The 26523-nt window shown below is 45.6% G+C and overlaps 1 protein-coding gene across 10 annotated transcripts in view; it reads right to left on the reverse strand.

The window, feature by feature from the left end:
* Nucleotides 1-26523, reverse strand: part of LOC123992620 (RNA-binding protein Musashi homolog 2-like) — a 358445-nt gene that overhangs the window by 79229 nt on the left and 252693 nt on the right. For all 10 annotated transcript variants that reach the window (XM_046293916.1, XM_046293915.1, XM_046293914.1 and 7 more), the window contains exons 9-10: nt 10809-10923; nt 3061-3135 (exon numbers count right to left, since the gene is read on the reverse strand). In XM_046293916.1, the coding sequence (XP_046149872.1) occupies nt 3061-3135; nt 10809-10923 (190 nt within the window). The remainder of the gene's footprint in view (nt 1-3060; nt 3136-10808; nt 10924-26523) is intronic.

Here is a 26523-nt window from a genome sequence, read left to right on the forward strand (position 1 = left end):
TTCAGGTAGTTATTAAACAGAGCCAGACCGACCTGCGAGTCCAGCATGGTTCAGGTAGTTATTAAACAGAGCACAGCAGGTATTTCACTCTCTTGATGGCCAGGCCAGAAAGCACAGAGAAACAGAGGGGCACCAAAGGTGTTTTATTTGTTGTTTGTTTGGTTTCTATCTCCCTTAGCCGCAGTGTGTAGCTGTCTGAGTTCAGGCTGTGGGGCCCCGGGTGTGTGTGTGGGCGTTGCATGTGTGTGTGTTTGAGGTTGATGGGGGCAAACCTCTTGATGATCCCCCTCCTATTTGCATAACTGATTAGGCTCTAATCAAAAGTGAAGCTTCAATTCCTTTCCCTCTTAAAGGAGAGCCAGGTAAATGGAGGAGAGGAGCGAGGGATGAGGTGGCTTTATTACACAGCCATGGCACAGGAAGTGCTCTAAGAGGCTGTGACCTTGGCATTCACCGCCACCACATCCTTCAGCTCTCATCAGCGGCAGGCCCGTCAGATGCCAGAAATGGGGTGTGACAAAGACAACGAGACAATTGGCTGCTGTGAAGGTGAAAGGAAAGAGAGAGTCTACAGACAGAGACGCCATGATATTCACTTCAAGTGTTTCTTGTTTTGGTAACAGTCTCACACCAGGTCCATTTGAACCAGTAAAGAAGTGAAATAGAAACGTTATTGCCACATCATCCAATTGCTCTAAAATGTCTGTTTCTTAGAACTGGCTGTGACAGTCAAAAGGGGAATGTAGCGGGAAAAAATAAAGAAAATACAAAAAGGCAAACAGCACGAATTGTAAACACTGTTGTCTCATCATCCTTATTGTTGCTTTAGCATTGTGCACACACACTTTACAATAGCCATAGCACAGGAAACATTCATTCAAATCATTTTTGAATCAGGAGACGTGTGAGATGAGAAATAGGCCATGGTAAAATGACCTTGCACGCACACACACACACACACACACACACACACACACACACACACACACACACACACACACACACACACACACACACACACACACACACACACACACACACACACACACACACACACACACACACACACACACACACACACACACACACACACACACACACACCTCCATTTGACCTCCTCTGAAGCTGTCTCCTGTGTGGATTGCGGGCAGTGCATCTCATCTCATTTTCAACAGTCCATTTTTAACCTCCCAAGCAGAGTGAGCTTTATGCTAAATCCCCCGACGCTACAAGGAGGGAAAGAAGGCTTTTCACCTTTTACATGTCCAACACCAAGGTTGTTTGGCACTACAGTATCTGACAATCACAGGGACAAAAAAGGACCACATTTTTCCTGGTGCTGAGGCAAGATCATTTTACAGACAGAGCCAGCAGATTAAAGGAAGGCAGCAAAGTTAACCTCAGAGCAATCAGCCCTTTTAGCAATGTAACACAGTGCCTGTGTACTAGCCAAACCAAGGCCTGGACTGACGACAGACAGCACTAGATCTGCTGGGGTCCCTCCAGCTAGAGGGTTTGTTCTTGCTTTTTTGTCTTTTCATTTTATTTTTAATCTGTGTGAGTAGGAGGAGGGAGGGGGAGGAGAGAGGAGGGAAGGAGGAAGGAGAGGGAGGAGAGAGGGAAGGAGGAGGGCAGGTAGGGCTAGACAGATAGACAGTCAAAAAGCATTGAAAAAAAAAAGCATTGACCAAAGCATTGACCAAATACAGACCCTGGGGGAAAATGAGTTTGACACCCCTGTTTTAATCCCTTTCCCCTGGTATAGTCACAGTGCTGGATGATTTCACCAGCACCTTGCCAATTTACACCCATTCATTATTAATTCCCTCCATGAATTTATTCATCTGTTTCGGTAATATTCCGTCTGAACTCGGGTGTTTGCGACTCCGTTTGACACGCATTCACACTGCCGCTGAAGAGTACACTGAGATGCTGTGATTATAGAGACAACAACCTGCTGCAATACTGTACTGATGTTCTCCACTCCATACTCCACAGACGATTGACACTGCTCACAGATGCAGTGGTTTCTTGCATCTTCGTATGAGCATGGGGCTAAGACCACAAGATCAACAGCTACAGACCACAATCAAAATGTAACATTTCAGACAATTGAAGTTAAATCGCCAAAGATCCCACGTCATCATTAGTAGAGTACACTGGTGTATCATACTGTATCTAAACAAACATTACCTGACTCCTATTAGAAAGATAGGTTTCAACTATTAAATTGACCATCCACAAGAAAAACAACTCCCCATTGAAACACCGCTTGTTCCCCTCCTGTATATGTGTATATACATTCCCTGCAGGCTGGATAATGGTGGACCATCTCGCCATGGCAGTCCCTAACATGGTGACCGTCACTCTCTCCCATGCCAATCTGGGTATAGTGATACCAAGCGGCAGAGAGGACACAGGCCACTCATAACATGTTGAAATGAGGCATGAAATCAAGCCTGAACAGTGGATCACCGTCAAGTGCTGTTGGGTTCAACCCTGACATTTCCCATTGTAGAGACCTTTAGAGGGAAGTGAATAGTGAAATAACTGCATAATGTTACCTTATCTAATCACATTTGGCGGATTGGATTTTTCCACTTTATAATAGCTGGCAGAGTGATGATGCGGTGAGTGGGTGCCAGGAAGGAATTCATCCCTTACTGATGCCATTGGGTTACAGAGAGTGAGTGACATGGCATTACATCATCACATAATCATCCTCAGGAACACAGCTGAGATCAGACAGAGAACACTGCGTGTGTGTGAGATTTGATTTTTTTGTTTGTGTGCCAAACCCTGTGTGTGTGTGTGTGTGTGTGTGTGTGTGTGTGTGTGTGTGTGTGTGTGTGTGTGTGTGTGTGTGTGTGTGTGTGTGTGTGTGTGTGTGTGTGTGTGTGTGTGTGTGTGTGTGTGTGTGTGTGTGTGTGTGTGTGTGTGTGTGTGTGAGGAGGGAGGGAGGCAGGGAGTGGGGTCTGTGTGTGAGCCAACAGGGGGTCCATTACCCCACCCCAGCAGGCAGGCAGAGAAGCACACAGTGACTAACAAGATGGAACTTACCAGGGAATTGGTAGCTGTAGCTCGGGGCAAAACCAGTGTATCCACGGCCATATGTTGCTACAATGTTTGGGTAACCTAGGGGGGCGAGAGAGAGGACAATCAGGAGTTGTGTTAAACCATCTTGGCCTCCCATCACTTTAGACACACACACACACACACACACACACACACACACACACACAACCCTGCTGCTGACACTAGATAGCATGTGAGTCATGAGGCTCAGTTTTAGCTGATGAGCATCAGAAGTGTCCCAGTCTCAGCCTGTCATGCTCTCCAGCCTCCTCCTCCCAGATGTCCCCTCGTCCCCCCGCAGGCTCCCAGGGTTATATGGCAACAGGGTGTCTGGATCTGTCCAGGTTTTTTGTCCCCTCTACACTGTTATTGATGGATAACCTTTCTTTTAGAGCCCCGGCTAATCGATCATGAACGACACGGTGCTGCAAGACAATGAGTGGATGAGATTTGTGCAAGGACATTATGGATTAGAGAGACGCGGGGTCTTTCTGAGGTGTGAGGCTACCGCGGTGCGCGGCGGGCGGTAATACCCGCAGAGATACCACAGACGGAACAGGCGAGGGGAAATATGATTGAGAGATTGTAAAAAGTCACTCCAAAAGTGGCAAAAAAGGAACTGAGTCTGCTATTTGGGAATATACTTGCAATCTGTTAAATTGTGCCATCCTCGCTGAGGCAGAAGTGCTCCTTAAGCTCCCCCAGTCTCTTATTTCATAGCTTCCGATAGGGCCGTAACTGTTCCAAGGGTATGTGTGTGTGTGTGTGTGTGTGTGTGTGTGTGTGTGTGTGTGTGTGTGTGTGTGTGTGTGTGTGTGTGTGTGTGTGTGTGTGTGTGTGTGTGTGTGCGTGCGTGCATGCGTGCGTGTGTGTGTGTACGTGTACGTGTACGTGTGTGTGTGTGTGTGTGTGTGTGTGTGTGCGTGCGTGCGTGTTAAAAAACCACCACATCAGCCTCCCGAGTGGCGAAGTGGTCTAAGGCACTACTTCGCAGTGCTAGCTGTGCTACTAGAGATCCTGGTTCGAGTTCAGGCTCTGTCGAAGCCGGCCACGACCAGGAGATCTATGGGGCGGCATACAGTTGGCCCAGCATCGGCCGGGTTAGGGGAGGACTTGGCCAGCAGGGAAGTTCCTGTCCCATCGTGCACAAGTGACTCCTGTGGAGGGCCGGGCGCAATGCACGCCAGCTGTACAGTGTTTCATCCGACACATTGTCATGGATTTCTTCCAGGTTAAGCAGGCTTTGTGTCAAGAAGCAGTGCAACTTAGCTGGGTTGTGTTTCGGGGGACGCACGGCTCTCGACCTTCACATCTCCTGAGTCCATACGGGAGTTGCAGCGATGGGACAAGACTGTAACTACCAGGAAATTGTGGAGAAAACGGGGTAAAAACACATGGGCAGTGTTCGCCATGCTGGATCCGTTGGAGCACATCCTGGTCACGATGCAAGATAAGAGGGAAATAAAGTGGGATGGGACTCAACACATGCTGCTCTTGTACGGTTGCCAGATTGGAGACAGGAGCTGTCACAGTCCAACTGGGTCTCATTAGACACTTGAAGCTGTTGTTTAGATCCTGCTACAGAGCCCTATCACTGCTCACAAACAACAACAGCAGTTTACATCCACATTTTGTGCATTTGTATATGTTTGTGTGTGTGAGAGAGAGAGAGAGAGAGAGAGAGAGAGAGAGAGAGAGAGAGAGAGAGAGAGAGAGAGAGAGAGAGAGAAGGGAGAGGGAGAGAGGAGAAAGAGAGAGAGAGAGAGAGAGAGAGAGAGAGAGAGAGAGAGAGGAGAGAGAGAGAGAGAGAGAGAGAGAGAGAGAGAGAGAGAGAGAGAGAGAGAGAGAGAGAGGAGAGAGAGAGGGAGAGAGAGAGAGAGAGAGAGAGAGAGAGAGAGAGAGAGAGAGAGAGAGAGAGAGAGAGAGAGAGAGAGAGAGCCACAGAAAGAGAGAGTCTTGGAGGTAAATGCAATGTAGTGGTTACTATGAGGTTCTGACACACATTGGACTTGATACAATTTATAATGAAGATATTGTTCAAACAGCCCAAGCTGATTGGCCTCATTTCCTCCATCCCAGACCTGGTTTCTTTCTCACTGGCCCAGAGAGATACTGGACTAGATGAAATTGGCACTTACTGATCATAGTGAGCTTCTGACAACATCTATACATTTAAATACTGAACGTGTTCCATTTCTTTTTTTTGTGAGGATACATAAAGGCGGCTATAAAGCTTCTTTGAAAGAAATTCTTCAAGACTGTTGGAAAAGCATTCCAGGTGAAGCTGGTTGAGAGAATTCCAAGAATGTGCAAAGCTGTCATCAAAGCAAAGAGTGGCTACTTTGAAGAATCTATTTGTTTAACACTTTTTTGTTTACTACATGATTCCATATGTGTTATTTCATAGTTTTGATGTCTTCACTGTTATTCTACAATGTAGAGTATAGTATAAATAAAGAAAAACCTTGGAATGAGTACCGTAATTTCCGGACTATAAGCCGCTACTTTATTCCCACGCTTTGAACCTCGCGGTTTATACAATGACGCGGCTAATTTATAGATTTTTCCCACTTTCACAAGATTCATGCCGCCAAAAAACTGAGTACCGTCACATAATGTGACGTAAATTGAGCTCGCTCAAACTTCCCATCATTCTGATTACGGTAGTCATTTTGTCACCCTCATCATGGCAAAGACACGGAGAAGTGCATATGATGCAGCTTTCAAGTTGAAGGCGATCGATCTGGCTGTTGGAAAAGGAAATAGAGCTGCTGCACGGGAGCTTGGCCTTAATGAGTCGATGATAAGACGTTGGAAAGCAGCGTGAGGAACTGACTCAGTGCAAAAAGACAAAAACAGCTTTCAGAGGGAAGAAAAGCAGATGGCCCAAAGTATTTGCAGCCACTCGACATCAGTGTAAATCGTGCATTTAAGGTGGCGCTCCGGGCCGCATGCGAAGAGCAACTTATGGTCAAGTCTGCCAGTGGGTCCTGACAGCGTGGAGCATTGTCAAAAAATCCACTATCATCAACGGGTGACGAGAGCGACAATGAAAACGATCCAACATCAGATGAAGCAATTCTGAGGCTATTCAACTCCGACCCCGAAGGAGATGGCTTCAGTGGTTTCAGTGCACAGGAGGAAGAAGATAGTGACCAATGACTTTCTTGGTAGGCTACTGTACAAAATACATATTTTTTTATAATTCAGTGGGTGCGGTTTATATTCAGGTGCGCTTAATAGTCCAGCAATTACGGTAGATGAGTCCAAACTCTTTAATGGTACTGCACATTTTGCCATTTTCACTTTCACTTACTTAACTAGCAAATGCAGCTAGCTAGTTTAGTCTACTCAAACACCTGGCTCAAACAGAGGAATGCTATGTTAGCTAGCTGGCTATGACTATCCAACACAACACTGGAACTCTTCCAAGTCAAGGTAAGCTTTTGGTGTAAACTGCTTACTGACTATACGCTGTAATGTTACTGCATGATTGTAGTGAGTTTACTAACGTTTGTCCTATTAGCTATGTTGACCATGATGTTACTTTAGCTAATATGGGGACAACGATGTAGGCTGCGTGTAGCTGTTATGATATGGTTTGGAAAGTTAGTCTCACCTGGTCACACACAGCTGATGTGTTGTGCGTTGAAGTCACAAGCAAAAGGGAAAAAGTGAGAGGAGGAGAGGCATAGATGTGAAAAGGTGAACTGTGTTTACGTGTGATCATGGGTGTATTCATTCCACTGATTCTATTCAAAACTTTTCGTAAACGGAGATGAACATATTTGAATTTGTCCAATAGAAACTATTGTTTGCAACTGTTGGACTAATGATTATACCCTATATCAGCTAGATGCAGGCAAGAGTGTGCAAAGCTGTATTGAATGTGTCACTGTTCATCACCTCCATTTTTTCTCTCGATCTGTGTGCGTGCACCTAGGTTATAAACTTTAATTCATAGGCTAGGTTGTAGAAACCTCATGGCGGGTATAAGGAAAATTTGAGTATCACGTAGTAGCCTAAACCTATCAATGTTACATTGAACAGGGTGAATGGAATGTGAATGACAGTCATGCAATATGCTGTAATAGAAATAAGGCCATGCTCATACATTATTATTATTATTATTATTTTTAAGCGTCCTCCCTTTAAAGAGGTTGCGGAGAAAGAGTGATAGTGTGTGTGTGTGTGTGTTTGGTGGGGCTCTATTGACAGTGGGTGATTAACACAGAGAAAAGCCAGAGCTTTGAGGTTTGAGTGTGTGAGTGTGTGTGTGTGTGTGCACATGCGCGCGTTGGGGGTAGCCATGCCTCGTCAGCAGAACAAATAACAGCCCATCTAGGGCTATGGCGGTCATGAAATTATGTCAGCCGGTAACTGTCATGCAGCCTCAAGGTTTGTACTCAACTAAGTCTATCAGTGCTTGTTGTTGTCTGCATGAACACAGACACCGGCATTAACACACACATTTGCAAGCACTCACGCACCCGCTTAGTCATATTCCATTGTCTCTAGAGACATACAGATGTACACATTAACACATTCACTCACACACACTTTAATTCTCTCCAACTCAGCTCTGCTGTCTGCATATGATAGGCTACTTATGAATTACACAGCCAAATGAATGACCTAGAACACAGCAAGACAGGCCTGCATAATCAAACAAACACACACAGATGCTCCGCCCTTTAAATTAACACACATTTACTCCTCAGTCATCACATCCTTGTTGTATAAATTGGAAACCAACAATGATAAACTGTGAGACATAAGAGCCTGTCTCAGACATTTTTTCCGGTGGTCGAACAAGCTCTTTGCACAACAATAGAGTTGGGCTGATATGAGAAGAGTGTGTGTATGTGTGTGTGTGTGTGTGTGTGTGTGTGTGTGTGTGTGTGTGTGTGTGTGTGTGTGTGTGTGTGTGTGTGTGTGTGTGTGTGTGTGTGTGTGTGTGTGTGTGTGTGTGTGTGTGTGTGTGTGTGTGTGTGTGCGTGTGTGCGTGTGTAAGTGTGCGTGTGCGTGTGTGTGTGTGTGTGCGTGTGCGTGTGTGAGTGTGTGTGTGTGTGTGTGTGTGTCGCCCTGCCTAACAGTAGCAGGTGAGACGATCACTGCGTGCTTCTGCTTTCCTCCAGGAGGCGGAGCTAGGCTAGACAAAGACATCCAGACCAGGGGCTCAACATGAGGGGATGGAGACATGGAAACAGGAGAGGAGAGGGGGGGGGGGTGGTCTGGCTGTCGAGACGATGCGTGGAGTAGGCAGTGGCCTATAAGACCGTGTGCCGGCATGCATGAACGCACACACACACACACAGCAGATAGGAAGTGATTCGTCTGACAATTGTTCTGGCGTGGGCTCCTCTCCTCAGTCTCTCCTCTCCTGTCCTCCATATCTCTCTGTATATACCTCAGTAAATAAAGGCTGTCACTGTATCTGGCCCCACTGGCTGCCTCAGAGCCTCAGGGCCCATGTATTAATATGCATACTAATGCACCTATTTTATGGCTCAACAGTTCAGATTCACTTTAAAACCAATTATGCATCTGGTAAAGCCGCACTCTGCGCAGGGCTTTAAATGTGCATTCATTTCAGCAAACATACATTCAGGCTCTAACGCAATAAAGATAAATGGCTCGATTAGGTGTAGTAAACAAAGAAGTGAACAGAAGGGGGGGGGGGTTAATGAGATTTAGGCACGTAAGGAATTAGGGTTCCTTAAATAATAAGCCTTGTTGATTTTTGTATGCAAATTAGCGAACAGAATGTTTCGCTGTCCTGCTTTTCCAATTTCATTTAGATAACAAGTGTCGAAGAGAATTTGGCAGTTCAGTTCATACTCCCTCTCTCTCCATCCTTTCCTTTACTGCTACTCACACTTCTCTCCTCCTCTCCTCTTCTATGCACTCTATCCATTCGCTCCCCATTTTGCCAAGTTGATAAATCTGAATAAGTTCACCAGATTGTTGTGGAGTCTTCATATTAGTCTAAAACAGGGCTCTTCAACCCTGTTCCTGGAGAGCTACCCTCCTGTAGGTTTTCTCTTCAACCCTGTTCCTGGAGAGCTACCCTCCTGTAGGTTTTCACTCCAACCCTGTTCCTGGAGAGCTACCCTCCTGTAGGTTTTCACTCCAACCCTGTTCCTGGAGAGATACCCTCTTGTAGGTTTTCTCTTCAACCCTGTTCCTGGAGCGCTACCCTCTTGTAGGTTTTCTCTTCAACCCTGTTCCTGAAGAGCTACCCTCCTGTAGGTTTTCACTCCAACCCTGTTCCTGGAGAGCTACCCTCCTGTAGGTTTTCACTCCAACCCTGTTCCTGGAGAGCTACCCTCTTGTAGGTTTTCACTCTAACCCCAATTAGAACTAATCTGATTCAATTTATGATCCAGCTAATTATTACAATCAGGTGTGCTAAATTAGAGTTGGAGGAACAGGGTTGGAGAACCCTGTCCTAAAACATGTCACTGCCACCGGTACATGTCACTGCAACCCTGTCCTAAAACATGTCTGTTGACAGGGCATTGACACTGCCACCGGTAGAGCAACTTGACACAACTCTGCCAAACCAACCATGCTGAGTTAGAACAGAAGCTAGAGGTTTGTGGTGGTGAAGTTGGAGAATGAATGATGTTGATGAAGATGAACTATAGTAGGAGACAAGCCCTCCTCTCCTCTCATCCCCCCAACAGATGAAATCATGTGATATCCATACCTTATTATTCAGCAATCTTGAGGTCTGCCAGATGAAATCATAAATTCATAATTTAACATTACTTCAATTTTCCTCTTCATTTACTTCTGTAATCCATAGCTCTGCTTGGATGAATTTGGGGGCTGGGAGAATGGGGGTTTGGGGGGGTGGGTGGGGTGTTTGGGGCAGTGGGTGTGGTAATGAGACTGTCTGAATATCAATAGAATATTTAACGCAAGCCCCTATGAGGATGCTTCATCAAGCCAAATTACGGGCAGGGCGACCTATCCTGCAGCTTCCATTAGCCGTCATTCGGATTCAGCACCCAGCATCAAACGATTTATTTGCTTCAGTTACTTTGAGCAGACGATCAATCTAACAGTAATTATCTCTTGTCACTAACGCTGGGCTGAAGCTCTGAGAAGATAGGGAGAAGGGAGCTGGAAGGGAGGGGGTAGAGCAGGGTGGGGGAGCCTTCACAAAATCCTTGTTTCCTGTCTTTTCCATGTCAAATCTACAGAAAATGGGGGAACATGCTTTGTGAACTGCTGCAAGGGGGGGGGGGGGTGACGGAAGAGTCCCAGCATTCCCTTGAAAGAGCTCTAGTCTAGCAGATGTTTGTAAGTGGCAGCGAACTTGTAGGAGCCATTTGACTGTATTTCCCTTTGCCTTTTTAATCCTTCATAGTGATTCGGGGGAGCATGTCCTTTTAGTTACATTCCTTTACATAGTAAGTGGCTGACAGTCTCAATGTCAGGCAGAAATCACTAGCACATCAGAATCAGAATTAGGATTGGTATCAGAGTTGGTGTTGGTATCAGACAGTGTGAGAGGACATGTCAGAGTTGGAGGGAGACACAGTTAGTCAGTGTCAGCCTTGCCAGAGCATTAGAAACCATGCTAATGTCAAAGTCTTGGAAACGGTCACTTTGGAAATGTTAGTGGGCTACATTTGCTAATTGCCATATTGTGTTTTGTCAATATTACCGTAGGGCCCCATTCTATCAGAAAATATGTCTTACACCAATCCAAGTGTACTCACTCAGCATTCCCATCCCCAGCATGAAGGCATCCATGGTGTAGGGCAGGCCCCTGGCCCTGCCTCGCGTACCTGGAGGGAACATCACCTCCTTGGGCTGAGCCTTCTTGCATTCTACCTGTGGACAGTACACAACCAGATGCACATCAATGACAAGGACTCTCACAGTACACAGGATGAGCATAGACAATACATTTAGTTGAAGTCAGAAGTTTACATACACTCAGATTGGAGACATTCAAATTTGTTTTTCAACCTTACCACAAATTTCTTGTTAACAAACTATAGTTTTGGCAAGTCAGTTAGGACATCTACTTTGTGCATGACACAAGTAATGTTTCCAACAATTGTTTACAGACAGATTATTTAACTCATAATTCACTGTGTTACAATTCCAGTAGGTCAGAAGTTTACATACACTAAGTTGACTGTGCCTTTAAACAGCTTGGAAAATTCCATAAAATTATGTCATGGATTTAGAAGCTTCTGATAGGCTAATTGATCATTTGAATCATTTTGAGGTGTACCTGTGGATGTATTACAAGGCCTACCTTCAAACTCTGTGCCTCTTTGCTTGACATCATTGGAAAATCAAAAGAAATCAGCCAAGACAGCCAATAAAAAAAATTGTAGACCTCCACAAGTCTGGTTCATCCTTGGGAGCAATTTCCAAATGCCTGAAGGTACCACGTTCATCTGTACAAACAATAGTACGCAAGTATAAACACCATGGGACCACACAGCCATCATACCGCTCAGGGAGGAGCCGAAGATCACCATCCCAACCTTGAAGCACGGGGGTGGCAGCATCATATTGTGGGGGTGCTTTGCTGCAGGAGGGACTGGTGCATGTCACAAAATAGATGGCATCATGAGGACGGAAAATGATGTGGATATATTGAAGCAAAATCTCAAGACATCAGTCAGGAAGTTAAAGCTTGGTCGCAAATGGGTCTTCCAAATGGACAATGACCCCAAGTATACTTCCAAAGTTGTGGTAAAATGGCTTAAGGACAACAAAGTCAAGGTATTGGAGTGGCCATCACAAAGCCCTGACCGCAATCCTATAGAACATTTGTGGGCAGAACTGAAAGAGCATGTGCGAGCAAGGAGGCCTACAAACCTGACTCAGTTACACCAGCTCTGTCAGGAGGAATGGGCCAAAAATCACCCAACTTATTGTGGGAAGCTTGTGGAAAGCTACCCGAAACGTTGGACCCAAATTAAACAATTTAAAGCCAATGCAACCAAATACTAATTGAGTGTATGTAAACTTCTGACCGACAGGGAATGTGATGAAAGAAATAAAAGCTGAAATAAATCATTCTCTCTAAGATTATTCTGATATTTCACATTCTTAAAATAAAGTGGTGATCCTAACTGACCTAAGACAAGGAATTTTTACTAGGATTAAATGTTAGGAATTGTGAAAAACTGAGTTTAAATGTATTTGGCTAAGGTGTATGTAAACTTTCGAATTTAACTACAGATCGACATTGAATACATTCAAGGAATATGGCATGTGTCAGAGATTTCAGGACAGACAACAAGACACATAAGTCATACGCAAAAAATCGTCTTCCTGTACTTGAGATGAACATACAGCAAGCACTGTAAAATACATAGGCACTGAAAATCATGAAAGGAATATGGTGTTGACCCCATCTCACACAGGGCTTTCAGAGTAGGGCCATCTTGTGGAGCACCTAAGGCCATCTAGCCTCACATCTTTAATTTTGGGCGAAATGAAGAACAGAGGTGGGGTCCTATCGTTTCCTCCCCACAACTGAAATGATCTTGTTGTTTTATATCTGTCTGTTTGTTTGCTGAAGTGAGCAGGGCTGCTCCGTCTCCAGGTAAAGTTTGCCAAATGTTCTCATCTCTCTCCATCTCCTGTCTCCATGCTTTGTCTATCTCTGTCTCCCTCTCCCCGTCTCCCGTTTTCTCTCTCTCTCATCTGGTTCTCATCACACAACCGCTTCCACCCCAGGGCACTATTACACTCCCAACACTCACACCTCAACCGCCTGTGTTTCCATTCATATTTGCACCCCCCATCTCCACACACACACCGCTGTGCTGATTGACATTCCATCCTCCTAACATAACGCTTATTACTTTTATGCCAGGGTTATCAAAAGCATCCCAGAACACACCAATGCCATTGTGTTATTAAGGTCAATTGATTTGTTTCAATGGCTATGCCAGTATCGTCATCAGCCTTCAATCAATACATTGTAAACACACCAAAACAAGTCAGAGCAGACAGAAGCCATGCTAGAGGCCATGTTAACCTTCATCCTCTTTAATTAAACACATTGTTCCTAAAACAGAGGGGATGTGACTGTCTACAATTATATCAGGCGGGTGAAGAGGTGCGGGCGTAGTGGGTGAAGGGAGCGGTGGTGGGTCTCTGCCCGCTGCTGGCTAATGGCTGTGGAGAGCCAGTCGTGATCAGGGTGGGTGTCATCAGCACCAGTGGAGCGGTGGGGCCAGGGCCCGTTAGTTAAGAGGCCTGACGAGCGCTTCCCTGTTATTACTTAACTAATTACATGGATGGCTCAGGTTTTAACGAGTGCTGATGAGGTCCTTCAGATTTTAATGAAAATATGAAGGGGGGTTAATGGTGTGGGGGAGTAAGGGGGTGGAGATAGGAGGTCATGGTCGGTCACGAGTCATGACGGCAGTCAAATTCTGATATGCTGATGGACATTAGGAGCCTACCAAACCTGCTAGCCGCCTGGTACTCAGCACTCTATTGTCCCTCTAATCATGCTGACATCATTGCAAATGGAATCGCAAATCTAATCAAACACTTCATGAGAGCCCATGAGATCATGTTATGTACCATTTCTATAGGCCATGCAATTGAGTGAGAATGGCCTCTATTAAAAAGAGGGGGATCCCATTAGCTATAGGCTAGGCCTACTATATTTATTTCTCAACTTTGCTAATATTGAGCACATTGCTTCTCTTTACAACAGGAGTATAGCCTACCAGGCTGGCATGAAAATAAACCACGGGGAAAAGCGTCCTCCATTCACTATTTAAGTGCATAGACAACGTATTGTCACGCCTTGGTCATAGTGTTTTGTGTTTCGTTATATATTTGGTCAGGCCAGGGTGTGACATGGGTTTATTTTGTGGTATTTCGTATTGGGGTTTTGTAGTTATTGGGATTGCGGCTGAGTAGGGGTGTTGCATAGGTTTGGCTGCCTGAGGCGGTTCTCAACCAGAGTCAGGTGATTCTCGTTGTCTCTGATTGGGAACCGTATTTAGGTAGCCGGGGTTCACTGTGTATTTCGTGGGTGATTGTTCCTGTCTCTGTGTAGTTTCACCAGATAGGCTGTAATTAGGTTTCACGTTCCGTTTGTTGTTTTGTATTATTTAAGTTATTTCATGTATCGTCATTTCTCTTCATTAAAGACATGAGTAACCACCACGCTGCAATTCGGTCCGACTCTCTTTCAACAAAGGAAGAACGTCGTTACACGTATGTATTCCACTGCCTCTGTTTCGAGACAGATGCATGATAATGGTCCATTCTAAATCAAAATACATTTCACGCATATATTATTTAATATATGTAAAGACAAGATTAAATCAAGAATAGTCTGATGGGTGACAACAAGAGTTGCACATTTTGGGGAATATGGAAACTTTCCGTGGGAATTAACAGGAATATATGGGAATTAACTGTAATATACGCAAATTAATATTAATAGCATTTAAATGTAGATGTTTTTGCATTGGATATATTTACCATATCACATGGAGACAGAAACAGAAACCTTTTACCTTGTCATAAGTAGATATAATTGCAAATGATGAAATCCTTCCAATAGAAATGTAAAAGAAACTATTTAGTAGCGAATTGAACTTTAATTAAATGAGTTGACTCTTCACATGAGATGATTTTACTGAACAACAAAAGAAAGGGAATATTGAATGATCCATCACATCTCCCAAAAAACGATTTGAACTTACTGTATATCCCAACATTTGTATCACAACTAAAGTTACACTAATAACTCTACATTAAGCATATAGGAATACCTGTTTCTTTGTTAACTGCTAAACACAGAGCAGCTGCATCTGCTCACTCTCTTATCGTTTGGAGAAAATGTCCTTTCTGCTTTATTCAGCTTTGTTCAAATGTATTCTTCATACAATAAAACAATATAAAATAATGCCACGGAATTCTAAGCAAATCTTGTCTGCTAAATGAACTAGTGATGCCCACAGCCATATGACATATCCAGATCAGTACCTAATATAAGGACAACTCAGAGTATACTATTCTATTCTTCTGAAATAGTCTACATTCTCTTCATATCATGTTTCTTTAGACCTATCTAAACTAATCATGGATTTATTCCATTTGTTTAAATGTAATGTTCAAAAGGTCTGCATCAGTGGATGGTAGGCTATGCATGGAAGCCAGGAGATGCTAAATGTGTTTATGTTAATTACCGGTCAATTACCGTGAGACCGGCAGTTATTTGCTTGATAATCACCGGCCGATGAAATTTCCTGACTGCCACAGCCCTAGCTGGAGGGCTGGCTGACGCTCTTATCATGGCAGTGCAGTGGAGAGGAATAGTGTTTGACAGTGTGTGTGATTCTCTGGTGTTTGAGTCTCTGTGGTTTACTAAGTTTACCTCTCCCATTTGTCTGCAAACTTTAGACAAATGTCCAGTAGTCATCATGAAATAAAAGAATCAATCGCAGAGATGACACACAGAAGCAGGTCGAAAGATTTGTCCAAACTAGATCCCTTTCCAGACGTTTTCAGCACAATAAAGAACATTCTTCTTGTGCTGTTAGAGCCTACTCTTGAATTCCTCCAATCAAAATCCATCCATCCCAAAAATATTTTAAGAGTAAAAAATATATAACTCCATTGGTAATTAATTCCAACGTCATTTATACAAGCATCCATTTACCTAATCTATTCATAATGACTAGTGAGAGTGTGACATTATTGTGAGTAGAGCATCTCTGTACACACACACCTCTGTCAGAGTGGTTTGATTGACAGGTCCCCCCATGACCAGAGAGCAGGGAGCTGTGAAGGGCAGGGAGCTGTGGGGGGACCTGCCACCTGCCAGTCTCCTTCTGGGGGGTAATTAGAGGACACCCTACTCCTCCTCCACTCCTCTTCCTCCTTTTAATGTTAACAAGCTCTTTTAACACCAACAACCTCCCTGTTGTGACAACGTGAAAGTGCAGCCTCAGGATGGTGTGATAGACTACAGTTAAGAAAACAACCCCTACTAAAGAACAATTACTGAATCGCAATCATGTTTTACTGTTGGTAAGTGCCACTTGCCCACATAGATGCCCAAAATATGTAGACAATAATCCAGCTCATAATAGTCAGGATCACAGACTCCTTCATATCTACTATGTAAAAGCATAACTTTGTAAAAGTGACAGAGGTGGAAAGTGGTCATCAGCACTTTCTTTCTTTTACAATGATCCAGACCAGAAAGAACACTGTCACTTTCCCTGACTGCCATAAGATGTGGAACCAACCTTCTTTAGAGACACATTTTGTTCCCTCAAGCACATTTAAGAGCAGACAGACAGACAGACAGACAGACAGACAGACAGACAGACAGACAGACAGACAGACAGACAGACAGACAGACAGACAGACAGACAGACAGACAGACAGACAGACAGACAGACAGACAGACAGACAGACAGACAGACAGACAGACAGACAGACAGACAGACAGACAGACAGACAGACAGACAGACAGACAGACAGACAGACAGACAGACAGACAGACAGACAGACAGACAGACAGACAGACAGACAGACAGACAGACAGACAGACAGACAGACAGACAGACAGACAGACAGACAGACAGACAGACAGACAGACAGACAGACAGACAGACAGACAGACAGACAGACAGACAGACAGACAGACAGACAGACAGACAGACAGACAGACAGACAGACAGACAGACAAGTTGCCTCATTCACAAAAGTGATTCATTCTCACGTCTCTTCTTCCCGTCTTCCTCCTCAGAACTGCAGTGCTGCAGAGTGCAGTGCCTGGCTGGCAGAGTGACTCATCCCTCAATACAACAGTGCAGTCCCTCCAGGCAGGAGAACGAAAGGCACTTTCCCCTAAACCCAAAACCAGCACATCAATATAACAGAGGCAAACATGACAATAGAAAAGGAGGGCTCTAGTCTGTTGAGAAGAGGTCATCAGAGTGGTCACATCAGATGGCCTGTTTTGACTATTATTATCTGAGCACGGCAATAAAAGGAAATGTACAGTAAAGCACTCATTTTGTGTACATACTACATGTAAGCAGTGAAATGCCTGTTTTACCGCAGAGATCTCAGCCCTTTCTCTGTCTCTTTATGCCAATACCTAACAGCACAGCCCTGCCATTAAGACCACTCACACCTGCCCCCAACCATCTCCCCACCATGGGAAAAGGTCACTAACAAACTGCTCCATCATATTTGTGGAGGGAGGGAGAGAGAGTTGAGGAAGAAAGAGAAATCAGCTTGGTTGCTCGACGGCAGAACCCTGAACTTAACACAGATAATTCATTTCAAGTTGAATTAGATTACATGGGAGACATGAGGTGCCCCTGTACATTATTGATACAACTTACAGCTATGTTGCCCGACACACGAATCTATATCTGCAGAGAAAAAAACACAGAAATGCTGTCAGAGGCTATTTATGCTTCCAAAACAGAACATTGATTTTCACTGTGGCGTTTGCGAGAGGAAGGCGCTCTAAAGCAAATAAGAAATATTGTATGTGTGCGTACCTGCATTGCATGTGTGTGTGTTGTTGGGCTCTTCATCAGGCAGTGTCCTGGCTATAGATTACAGTGGGGTCTCTCAGGGTGAAGCAAGTGGAGGGAGCCCCAGCCTCATCTCTCCCCTCCACTGCTTTTTCTCTTCATGTGTTACATCAACTACAGTTAGGAGACCATAAACCCTGTTAGCTTTACCATGCCATTTCCACTGGTGTTATGTTATAAACCCTGTTAGCTTTACCATGCCATTTCCACTGGTGTTATGTTATAAACCCTGTTAGCCATTTCCACTGGTGTTATGTTATAAACCCTGTTAGCTTTATCATGCCATTTCCACTGGTGTTATGTTATAAACCCTGTTAGCTTTACCATGCCATTTCCACTGGTGTTATGTTATAAACCCTGTTAGCTTTACCATGCCATTTCCACTGGTGTTATGTTATAAACCCTGTTAGCTTTACCATGCCATTTCCACTGGTGTTATGTTATAAACCCTGTTAGCTTTACCATACCATTTCCACTGGTGTTATGTTATAAACCCTGTTAGCTTTACCCATTTCCATTTCCACTGGTGTTATGTTATAAACCCTGTTAGCTTTACCATGCCATTTCCACTGGTGTTATGTTATAAACCCTGTTATAAATTTCCCTGGTTAGCTTTACTTTACATGCCATTTCCACTGGTGTTATGTTATAAACCCTGTTAGCTTTACCATGCCATTTCCACTGGTGTTATGTTATAAACCCTGTTAGCTTTACCATGCCATTTCCACTGGTGTTATGTTATAAACCCTGTTAGCTTTACCATGCCATTTCCACTGGTGTTATGTTATAAACCCTGTTAGCTTTACCATGCCATTTCCACTGGTGTTATGTTATAAACCCTGTTAGCTTTACCATGCCATTTCCACTGGGGTTTTGCCATTTTGGGAAGGGCAATTATGGACAGGAAATTCTACTCTTTATATCTCCCCCCGATACTTTAATTCCCCCTTTCTAAGAACTGGATTTCCTCCTCTTCTCCGTTTTGACATGTCTGGTCTGAAAGAGCACTTTGGAAATGGCATGCTCCAATACAATTGGCCAAATTACTGTAATCTTTTCAAATATCACAATTCACCTCTGTTAGCTTAACCTACTCTTAAATACTGAAGTGCTACCGTGTGTAAACACACAGACAGATACAGTGGACAAGCAGGCAGTCAGGCAGAGAGAGAAAGAATGAGAGAGAGAGAGAGAGAGAGAGAGAGAGAGAGAGAGAGAGAGAGAGAGAAACAATGAGAGAGAGAGAGAGAGAAAAAGGAGAGAGAGAGAGAGAGAGAGAGAAAAAGAGAGAAAGAGAGAGAGAGAAGGAGAGAGAGAAAGAGAGAGAGAGAGAGGGAGAGGAGAGAGGAAAAAAGAGAGAAAGAGAAAAAGGAGAGAGAGAGAGAAAAAAGAAGGAGAGAGAAAGGATAGAGAGAGAGAGAGAGAGAGAGGAGAGAGAGAGAAGGCGAGAAAAAGAGAGAGAGAGAAAAAAGAGAGAGAAAGGAGAGAGAGAAAAAAAGGAGAGAGAGAAAGAGAGAGAGAGAGAGAGAAAGAGAGAGAGAGAGAGAGAGAAAAGAAGAGAGAGAAGAGAAAAAGGAGAGAAAAAAAGGAGAGAGAGAGAAAAAAAAGAGAGGAGAGAGAAAACAAAGGAGAGAGAGAGAGAGAAAAGAAGGAGAGAGAAAAAAAGGAGAGAGAGAGAGAAAAAAGGAGAGAGAGAAAGGAGAGAGAGAGAAAAAAAGAGAGAGAGAGAAAAGGAGAGAGAGAGAAAAAAGGAGAGAGAGAAAGGAGAGAGAGAGAAAAAAGGAGAGAGAGAAAGGAGAGAGAGAAAGGAGAGAGAGAAAAAAAGGAGGAGAGAGAGAGAGTAGGAGAGAAAAGGGAGAGGGAGAGAGAGAAACAAAGAAGGAGAGAGAAAGGTGAGAGAGAGAAAGAGAGAGAGAAAGGAGAGAGAGGAAAAAAGGAGAGAGAAAAAAAGAAGGAGAGAGAGAGAGAGTAGGAGAGAAAAAGGAGAGGGAGAGAGAGAAACAAAGAAGGAGAGAGAAAAAAAGAAGGAGAGAGAGAGAGAGAGTAGGAGAGAAAATGGAGAGGGAGAGAGAAACAAAGAAGGAAAGGGTGAGAGAGAGAAAGAGAGAGAGAAAGGAGAGAGAAAAAAGGAGAGAAAAAAAAGAGAGAGAGAGAGTAGGAGAGAGGAGAAAAGAAACAAAGAGGAGAGAGAAGGAGAAAAAGAGTAGGAGAGAAAAGAGAGAGAGAGAGAAACAAAGAAGGAGAGAGAAAGGTGAGAGAGAGAAAGAGAGAGAGAGAGAGAGAGGAAAAAGGAGAGAGAAAAAAGAAGGAGAGAGAGAGAGAGTAGGAGAGAAAAAGGAGAGAGAGAGAAAAAAAAGATGGAGAGAGAGAGAGGTGAGAGAGAGAGAGAGGGAGAGAGAGAAAAAAAGATGGAGAGAGAGAGGTGAGAGAGAGAGAGAGAGAGAGAGAGAGAGAGAGAGAGAGAGAGAGAGAGAGAGAGAAAGAAGAAGGAGAGAGAGAAAGAGAAAGGAGAGAGAGATAGAGAGAAGAAAAGGAAGAGAGAAAGACAGATACAGAGAGAGAAAGAGTCTTAGCTGTACACCAACTCCTCATGGACAGAAAAGGCTGAGTAAATACACAGAGAGAGAGATAGGAAGAATCAACGTAACATGATGTCACGTAATGGGATTAAATGCGTTGAGGGATATATCAACATCACTACAGACACCCTGGTTCGATTCCAGGCTGTATCACAACCGGCCGTAATTGGGAGTCCCATAGGGCGGCGCACAATTAGCTCAGCGTTGTCCGGGCTTGGCCGGTATAGGCCGTCATTGTAAATTAGAATTTGTTCTTAACTAACTTACCTAGTTCAATAAAGGTTCAATTTTAAAAAATGATAAAATAATAGAATCATGTCATGTTTCCTCTGCCTTGGCCCTCTCTCCTCTGACAAACACACACTTCCCTCCCTTGTGTGTTTCTGCCATGTTCTCAGTGGCATCAGAAGAAGGGAAGCGAGAAGGGGGGAAGAGAAGAGAGGGAGAAGGAGAAAATAAGAGTGATTTTCTGCACGCCCCGAGCTGCCACTTTCTCCCTCACAGCGGTAGATTATCTCCCAATGATATTGCAGAGCCCCGGCATGGCGGAGCCAGCCTCTAAAATGGCCCACCAACATGCTAGGCACTTATCATACATGCTAATGGGTTAGCGCCGTGGCGGGATAACGCAGGGGGCTGGAGGGAAGAGAGGGGCGGCGTGGGAATGAGCCAGGGTACGTCTGTACTGGCAGGGAGGTTTTGAGTTTGGCCAATCAGTGAAACCAAAGCAGTTAAATGTTGACATCTATGCGGGCGGTGTAGGAATGGGCATCACTGTACAGACATACAGCCCTCCTCTCTAATCGCACATTCAGTTCTGATCCGTTAGGAGAAAGGTTACAGTATAATTACCTCATTTAAAATAAAATTGTATTTGTCACATGCGCCGCTAAGTGTTAAGTAAAAACAAATAGGCCAGGATCAATCCAGTCCTCTACAGTGTGTCCAACAGCCAACAGCTGCATGGCCCAATCTGCCCTGACCAGGCCTTTAACCACTATCCTGAGTGGCGGGGCGGCTTTATTGAGCGCTCAACACTCCAGTCAAACACCTATATTCTACCATCACAGCACAGTAAAGGTCAGTGAGTACTACCGGACAAAGCATCTATTAAAAACTGCCATGTTCGGAAAATAGAGAAGGGGGAGGCAAGACAAAGGGTGGGAATGAGGCCTGGTTTTGTATGGAGCGATTTGGGGAGAGTGTGAGAGAGGTGTGAGAGGGGTGTTAGAGGGGTATGAGACTGTCTAGGCTGACACACAGTCAGGCATTCAGGCAAACCTGGTCCCCAGTTTTTGGGCCAGAACTCCAGTCTGTCTGTACTGAAGAGGAATAGAAAAAGCCTCTCAGAGTTCTCCTCGACTTCCCTATTTGTCCTTCATTTCTGGCCCTCTCATCCTTTCTCAGCCTCTCCACATGTCAGAGATCTCAGAGAGATAAAGTGAAGCGGGTTGTGGAGAAAGTCACTCTCTCAGAGTCACTGTGAAAGGAGAAGAGAGACTACTGAATGTTTCATGGCTTTCTATGTCTACCCAGACTGGGTATCAAACAGGTTCGGGCCAGGGAGCCTGGCACTCTGACAGTAGGGCCTCACCCATAGAGTGGCACTGATCCACAGATGCCTGGTGACATCATCTCTTTATGCAGGAGAGGAGAGGAGAGGAGACGCTCCCTGGGTCAGCCCTGCTAGTTCCACACAGGAAGTAGAGACAGAGACTGAGATGGCCCTCTGCCCCCTTAAAAGCTGAGGGTTAAGGGGGCACAGATGGTGTGTTTGTGAAATGCCGGCTATAAAGCATCTCTCACACGAGGGCACGGTGGACACTTCCATGAGTGCATTACTACTGCCATTTACAACGTAATCACTATAATGTTATAGCGGAATATTAGCAAGTCAAATACACACGCACGTACACACACATGTGTACACACACACGTGCGAGCATACACACACACATACACACACAAATGCGCAGGCTGCTAGCATACGATGCCTCCAAGGTGGCTTTGATCCTTTTGGCAAAGAGAAACTCTGAAAACAGGATGGGAAATTAGGAGAGGGAAGAAAGAGAAGATGCCGGACTCCATCCAACACCCCTTTTTCACACACAAAACATTCTTCCCCTTCATTTCTCTTTTCATACCTTCTCTCTGTCGTTTATTTCCCAGCTGCTCCTCCAATCAGCAACCAGGAAGCCCCACAAACAGAGGTATCATGTTATGGAGAAAGGAGCTGGTAATACTGTTGGAGGCCGGGGTTGGAAATGTCCCTTTTTCCTCATCCCTCTCTTATTTAACCTCCCCTACGGATACTAACGATGCATGCAATTCCCCTGTAGGACAATTTAATGCAGCCAGTCGATGGGCAACGTGGGGCTCGGCTGAGAAGAGAGAGATCGCCAAAATAAAGAAATCACAGCTTGGAGCTCGGCGTTCCCTGAACAATGAGAGCATTTGATGCACTATCGGGCGGATGCTGTGTCTGTCTGTTTGTCTGTCTGTGGGTATCATCTGTCTGTGTGTCTGGGGGGCTGAGACTTGGTGTCAGTGAACAACTACATATGTAGGATCGTCATTTCATCACCATGTTGTTCAAGGTTTAAAAATGCTTCTAAAATTTGTAATATCCACTTGAAAATGTCAGACTTGATTTGCACTAACTAAACATCTATCAAATCAGAGACTAGTGGACTACTGGCTACTGTGGTGGAGGAAGAGACAAGTGGACTACTGGCTACAGAGGTGGGTGGTGGAAGAAGAGACTAGTGGACTACTGGCTACAGAGGTGGAGGAAGAGACAAGTGGACTACTGGCTACAGAGGTGGGTGGTGGGGGAAGAGACTAGTGGACTACTGGCTACAGAGGTAGGTGGTGGGAGAAGAGACTAGTGGACTACTGGCTACAGAGGTGGGTGGTGGGGAAAGAGACTAGTGGACTACTGGCTGCAGAGGTAGGTGGTGGGAGAAGAGACTAGTGGACTACTGGCTACAGAGGTGGGTGGTGGGAGAAGAGACTAGTGGACTACTGGCTACAGAGGTGGGTGGTGGGGGAAGAGACTAGTGGACTACTGGCTACAGAGGTAGGTGGTGGGAGAAGACTACTGGCTACAGAGGTGGAGGAAGAGACTACTGGCTACAGAGGTGGGTGGTGGGGGAAGAGACTAGTGGACTACTGGCTACAGAGGTGGGTGGTGGGGGAAGAGACTAGTGGACTACTGGCTACAGAGGTAGGTGGTGGGAGAAGATACTAGTGGACTACTGGCTACAGAGGTGGAGGAAGAGACAAGTGGACTACTGGCTACAGAGGTGGGTGGTGGAGGAAGAGACTAGTGGACTACTGGCTACAGAGGTGGGTGGTGGAGGAAGAGACTAGTGGACTACTGGCTACAGAGGTGGGTGGTGGAGGAAGAGACTAGTGGACTACTGGCTACAGAGGTGGGTGGTGGAGGAAGAGACTAGTGGACTACTGGCTACAGAGGTGGGTGGTGGAGGAAGAGACTAGTGGACTACTGGCTACAGAGGTGGGTGGTGGGAGAAGAGACTAGTGGACTACTGGCTACAGAGGTGGGTGGTGGAGGAAGAGACTAGTGGACTACTGGCTACAGAGGTGGGTGGTGGGGGAAGAGACGAGTGGACTACTGGCTACAGAGGTGGGTGGTGGGGGAAGAGACTCGTGGACTACTGGCTACAGAGGTGGGTGGTGGGAGAAGAGACTAGTGGACTACTGGCTACAGAGGTGGGTGGTGGAGGAAGAGACTAGTGGACTACTGGCTACAGAGGTGGGTGGTGGGAGAAGAGACTAGTGGACTACTGGCTACAGAGGTGGGTGGTGGGAGAAGAGACTAGTGGACTACTGGCTACAGAGGTGGGTGGTGGAGGAAGAGACTAGTGGACTACTGGCTACAGAGGTGGGTGGTGGGAGAAGAGACTAGTGGACTACTGGCTACAGAGGTGGGTGGTGGAGGAAGAGACTAGTGGACTACTGGCTACAGAGGTGGGTGGTGGGAGAAGAGACTAGTGGACTACTGGCTACAGAGGTGGGTGGTGGAGGAAGAGACTAGTGGACTACTGGCTACAGAGGTGGGAGGTGGGAGAAGAGACTAGTGGACTACTGGCTACAGAGGTGGGTGGTGGGAGAAGAGACTACTGGACTACTGGCTACAGAGGTGGGTGGTGGGAGAAGAGACTACTGGACTACTGGCTACAGAGGTGGGCGGTGGGGGAAGAGACTACTGGACTACTGGCTACAGAGGTGGGTGGTGGGGGAAGAGACTAGTGGACTACTGGCTACAGAGGTGGGTGGTGGAGGAAGAGACTAATGGATGACTGGCTACAGTGGTGGAGGAAGAGACTAATGGATGACTGGCTTCAGTGGTGGAGGAAGAGACTAATGGATGACTGGCTACAGTGTTGGAGGAAGAGACTAATGGATGACTGGCTACAGTGGTGGAGGAAGAGACTTATGGACTACTGGCTACAGTGGTGGAGGAAGAGACTAGAGGACTAATGGCTACAGTGTTGGAGGAAGAGACTAATGGTGTTGGATGATGACTGGCTACAGTGACTTGGAGGAAGAGACTAGAGGACTAATGGCTACAGTGTTGGAGGAAGAGACTAATGGATGACTGGCTACAGTGGTGGAGGAAGAGACTAATGGATGACTGGCTACAGTGTTGGAGGAAGAGACTAGTGAACTACTGGCTACAGAGGTGGGTGGTGGGGGAAGAGACTACTGGACTACTGGCTACAGAGGTGGGTGGTGGGGGAAGAGACTAGTGGACTACTGGCTACAGAGGTGGGTGGTGGAGGAAGAGACTAATGGATGACTGGCTAAGTGGTGGAGGAAGAGACTAATGGATGACTGGCTTCAGTGGTGGAGGAAGAGACTAATGGATGACTGGCTACAGTGTTGGAGGAAGAGACTAATGGATGACTGGCTACAGTGGTGGAGGAAGAGACTTATGGACTACTGGCTACAGTGGTGGAGGAAGAGACTAGAGGACTAATGGCTACAGTGTTGGAGGAAGAGACTAATGGATGACTGGCTACAGTGTTGGAGGAAGAGACTAGAGGACTAATGGCTACAGTGTTGGAGGAAGAGACTAATGGATGACTGGCTACAGTGGTGGAGGAAGAGACTAATGGATGACTGGCTACAGTGTTGGAGGAAGAGACTAGTGGACTACTGGCTACAGAGGTGTGTTGGAGGAAGAGACTAATGGATGACTGGCTACAGTGGTGGGTGGTGGAGGAAGAGACTAATGGATGACTGGCTACAGTGGTGGAGGAAGAGACTAATGGATGACTGGCTTCAGTGGTGGAGGAAGAGACTAATGGATGACTGGCTACAGTGTTGGAGGAAGAGACTAATGGATGACTGGCTACAGTGGTGGAGGAAGAGACTAGAGGACTAATGGCTACAGTGTTGGAGGAAGAGACTAATGGATGACTGGCTACAGTGGTGGAGGAAGAGACTAATGGATGACTGGCTACAGTGTTGGAGGAAGAGACTAGAGGACTAATGGCCAAAGTGTTGGAGGAAGAAACTAATGGATGACTGGCTACAGTGTTGGAGGAAGAGACTAATGGATGACTGGCTACAGTGCTGGAGGAAGAGACTAATGGATGACTGGCTACAGTGTTGGAGTGGTGGGTCATGTTGGAGGAAGAGACTAATGGATGACTGGCTACAGTGTTGGAGGAAGAGACTAGATGGACTACTGGCTACAGTGGTGGAGGAAGAGACTAATGGATGACTGGCTACAGTGTTGGAGGAAGAGACTAATGGATGACTGGCTACAGTGTTGGAGGAAGAGACAAATGGATGACTGGCTACAGTGTTGGAGGAAGAGACAAATGGATGACTGGCTACAGTGTTGGAGGAAGAGACTAATGGATGACTGGCTACAGTGTTGGAGGAAGAGACTAGAGGACTAATGGCCAAAGTGTTGGAGGAAGAAACTAATGGATGACTGGCTACAGTGGTGGAGGAAGAGAATAATGGATGACTGGCTACAGTGCTGGAGGAAGAGACTAATGGATGACTGGCTACAGTGTTGGAGGAAGAGACTAATGGATGACTGGCTACAGTGGTGGAGGAAGAGAATAATGGATGACTGGCTACAGTGTTGGAGGAAGAGACTAGAGGACTAATGGCCAAAGTGTTGGAGGAAGAAACTAATGGATGACTGGCTACAGTGGTGGAGGAAGAGACTTATGGATGTCTGGCTACAGTGGTGGAGGAAGAGACTAATGGATGACTGGCTACAGTGGTGGGTCATAGAGGAAGAGACT

This window comes from Oncorhynchus gorbuscha, linkage group LG13 (genome assembly GCF_021184085.1).
Source record: "Oncorhynchus gorbuscha isolate QuinsamMale2020 ecotype Even-year linkage group LG13, OgorEven_v1.0, whole genome shotgun sequence".
In the NCBI taxonomy this organism is placed as follows: domain Eukaryota; kingdom Metazoa; phylum Chordata; class Actinopteri; order Salmoniformes; family Salmonidae; genus Oncorhynchus; species Oncorhynchus gorbuscha.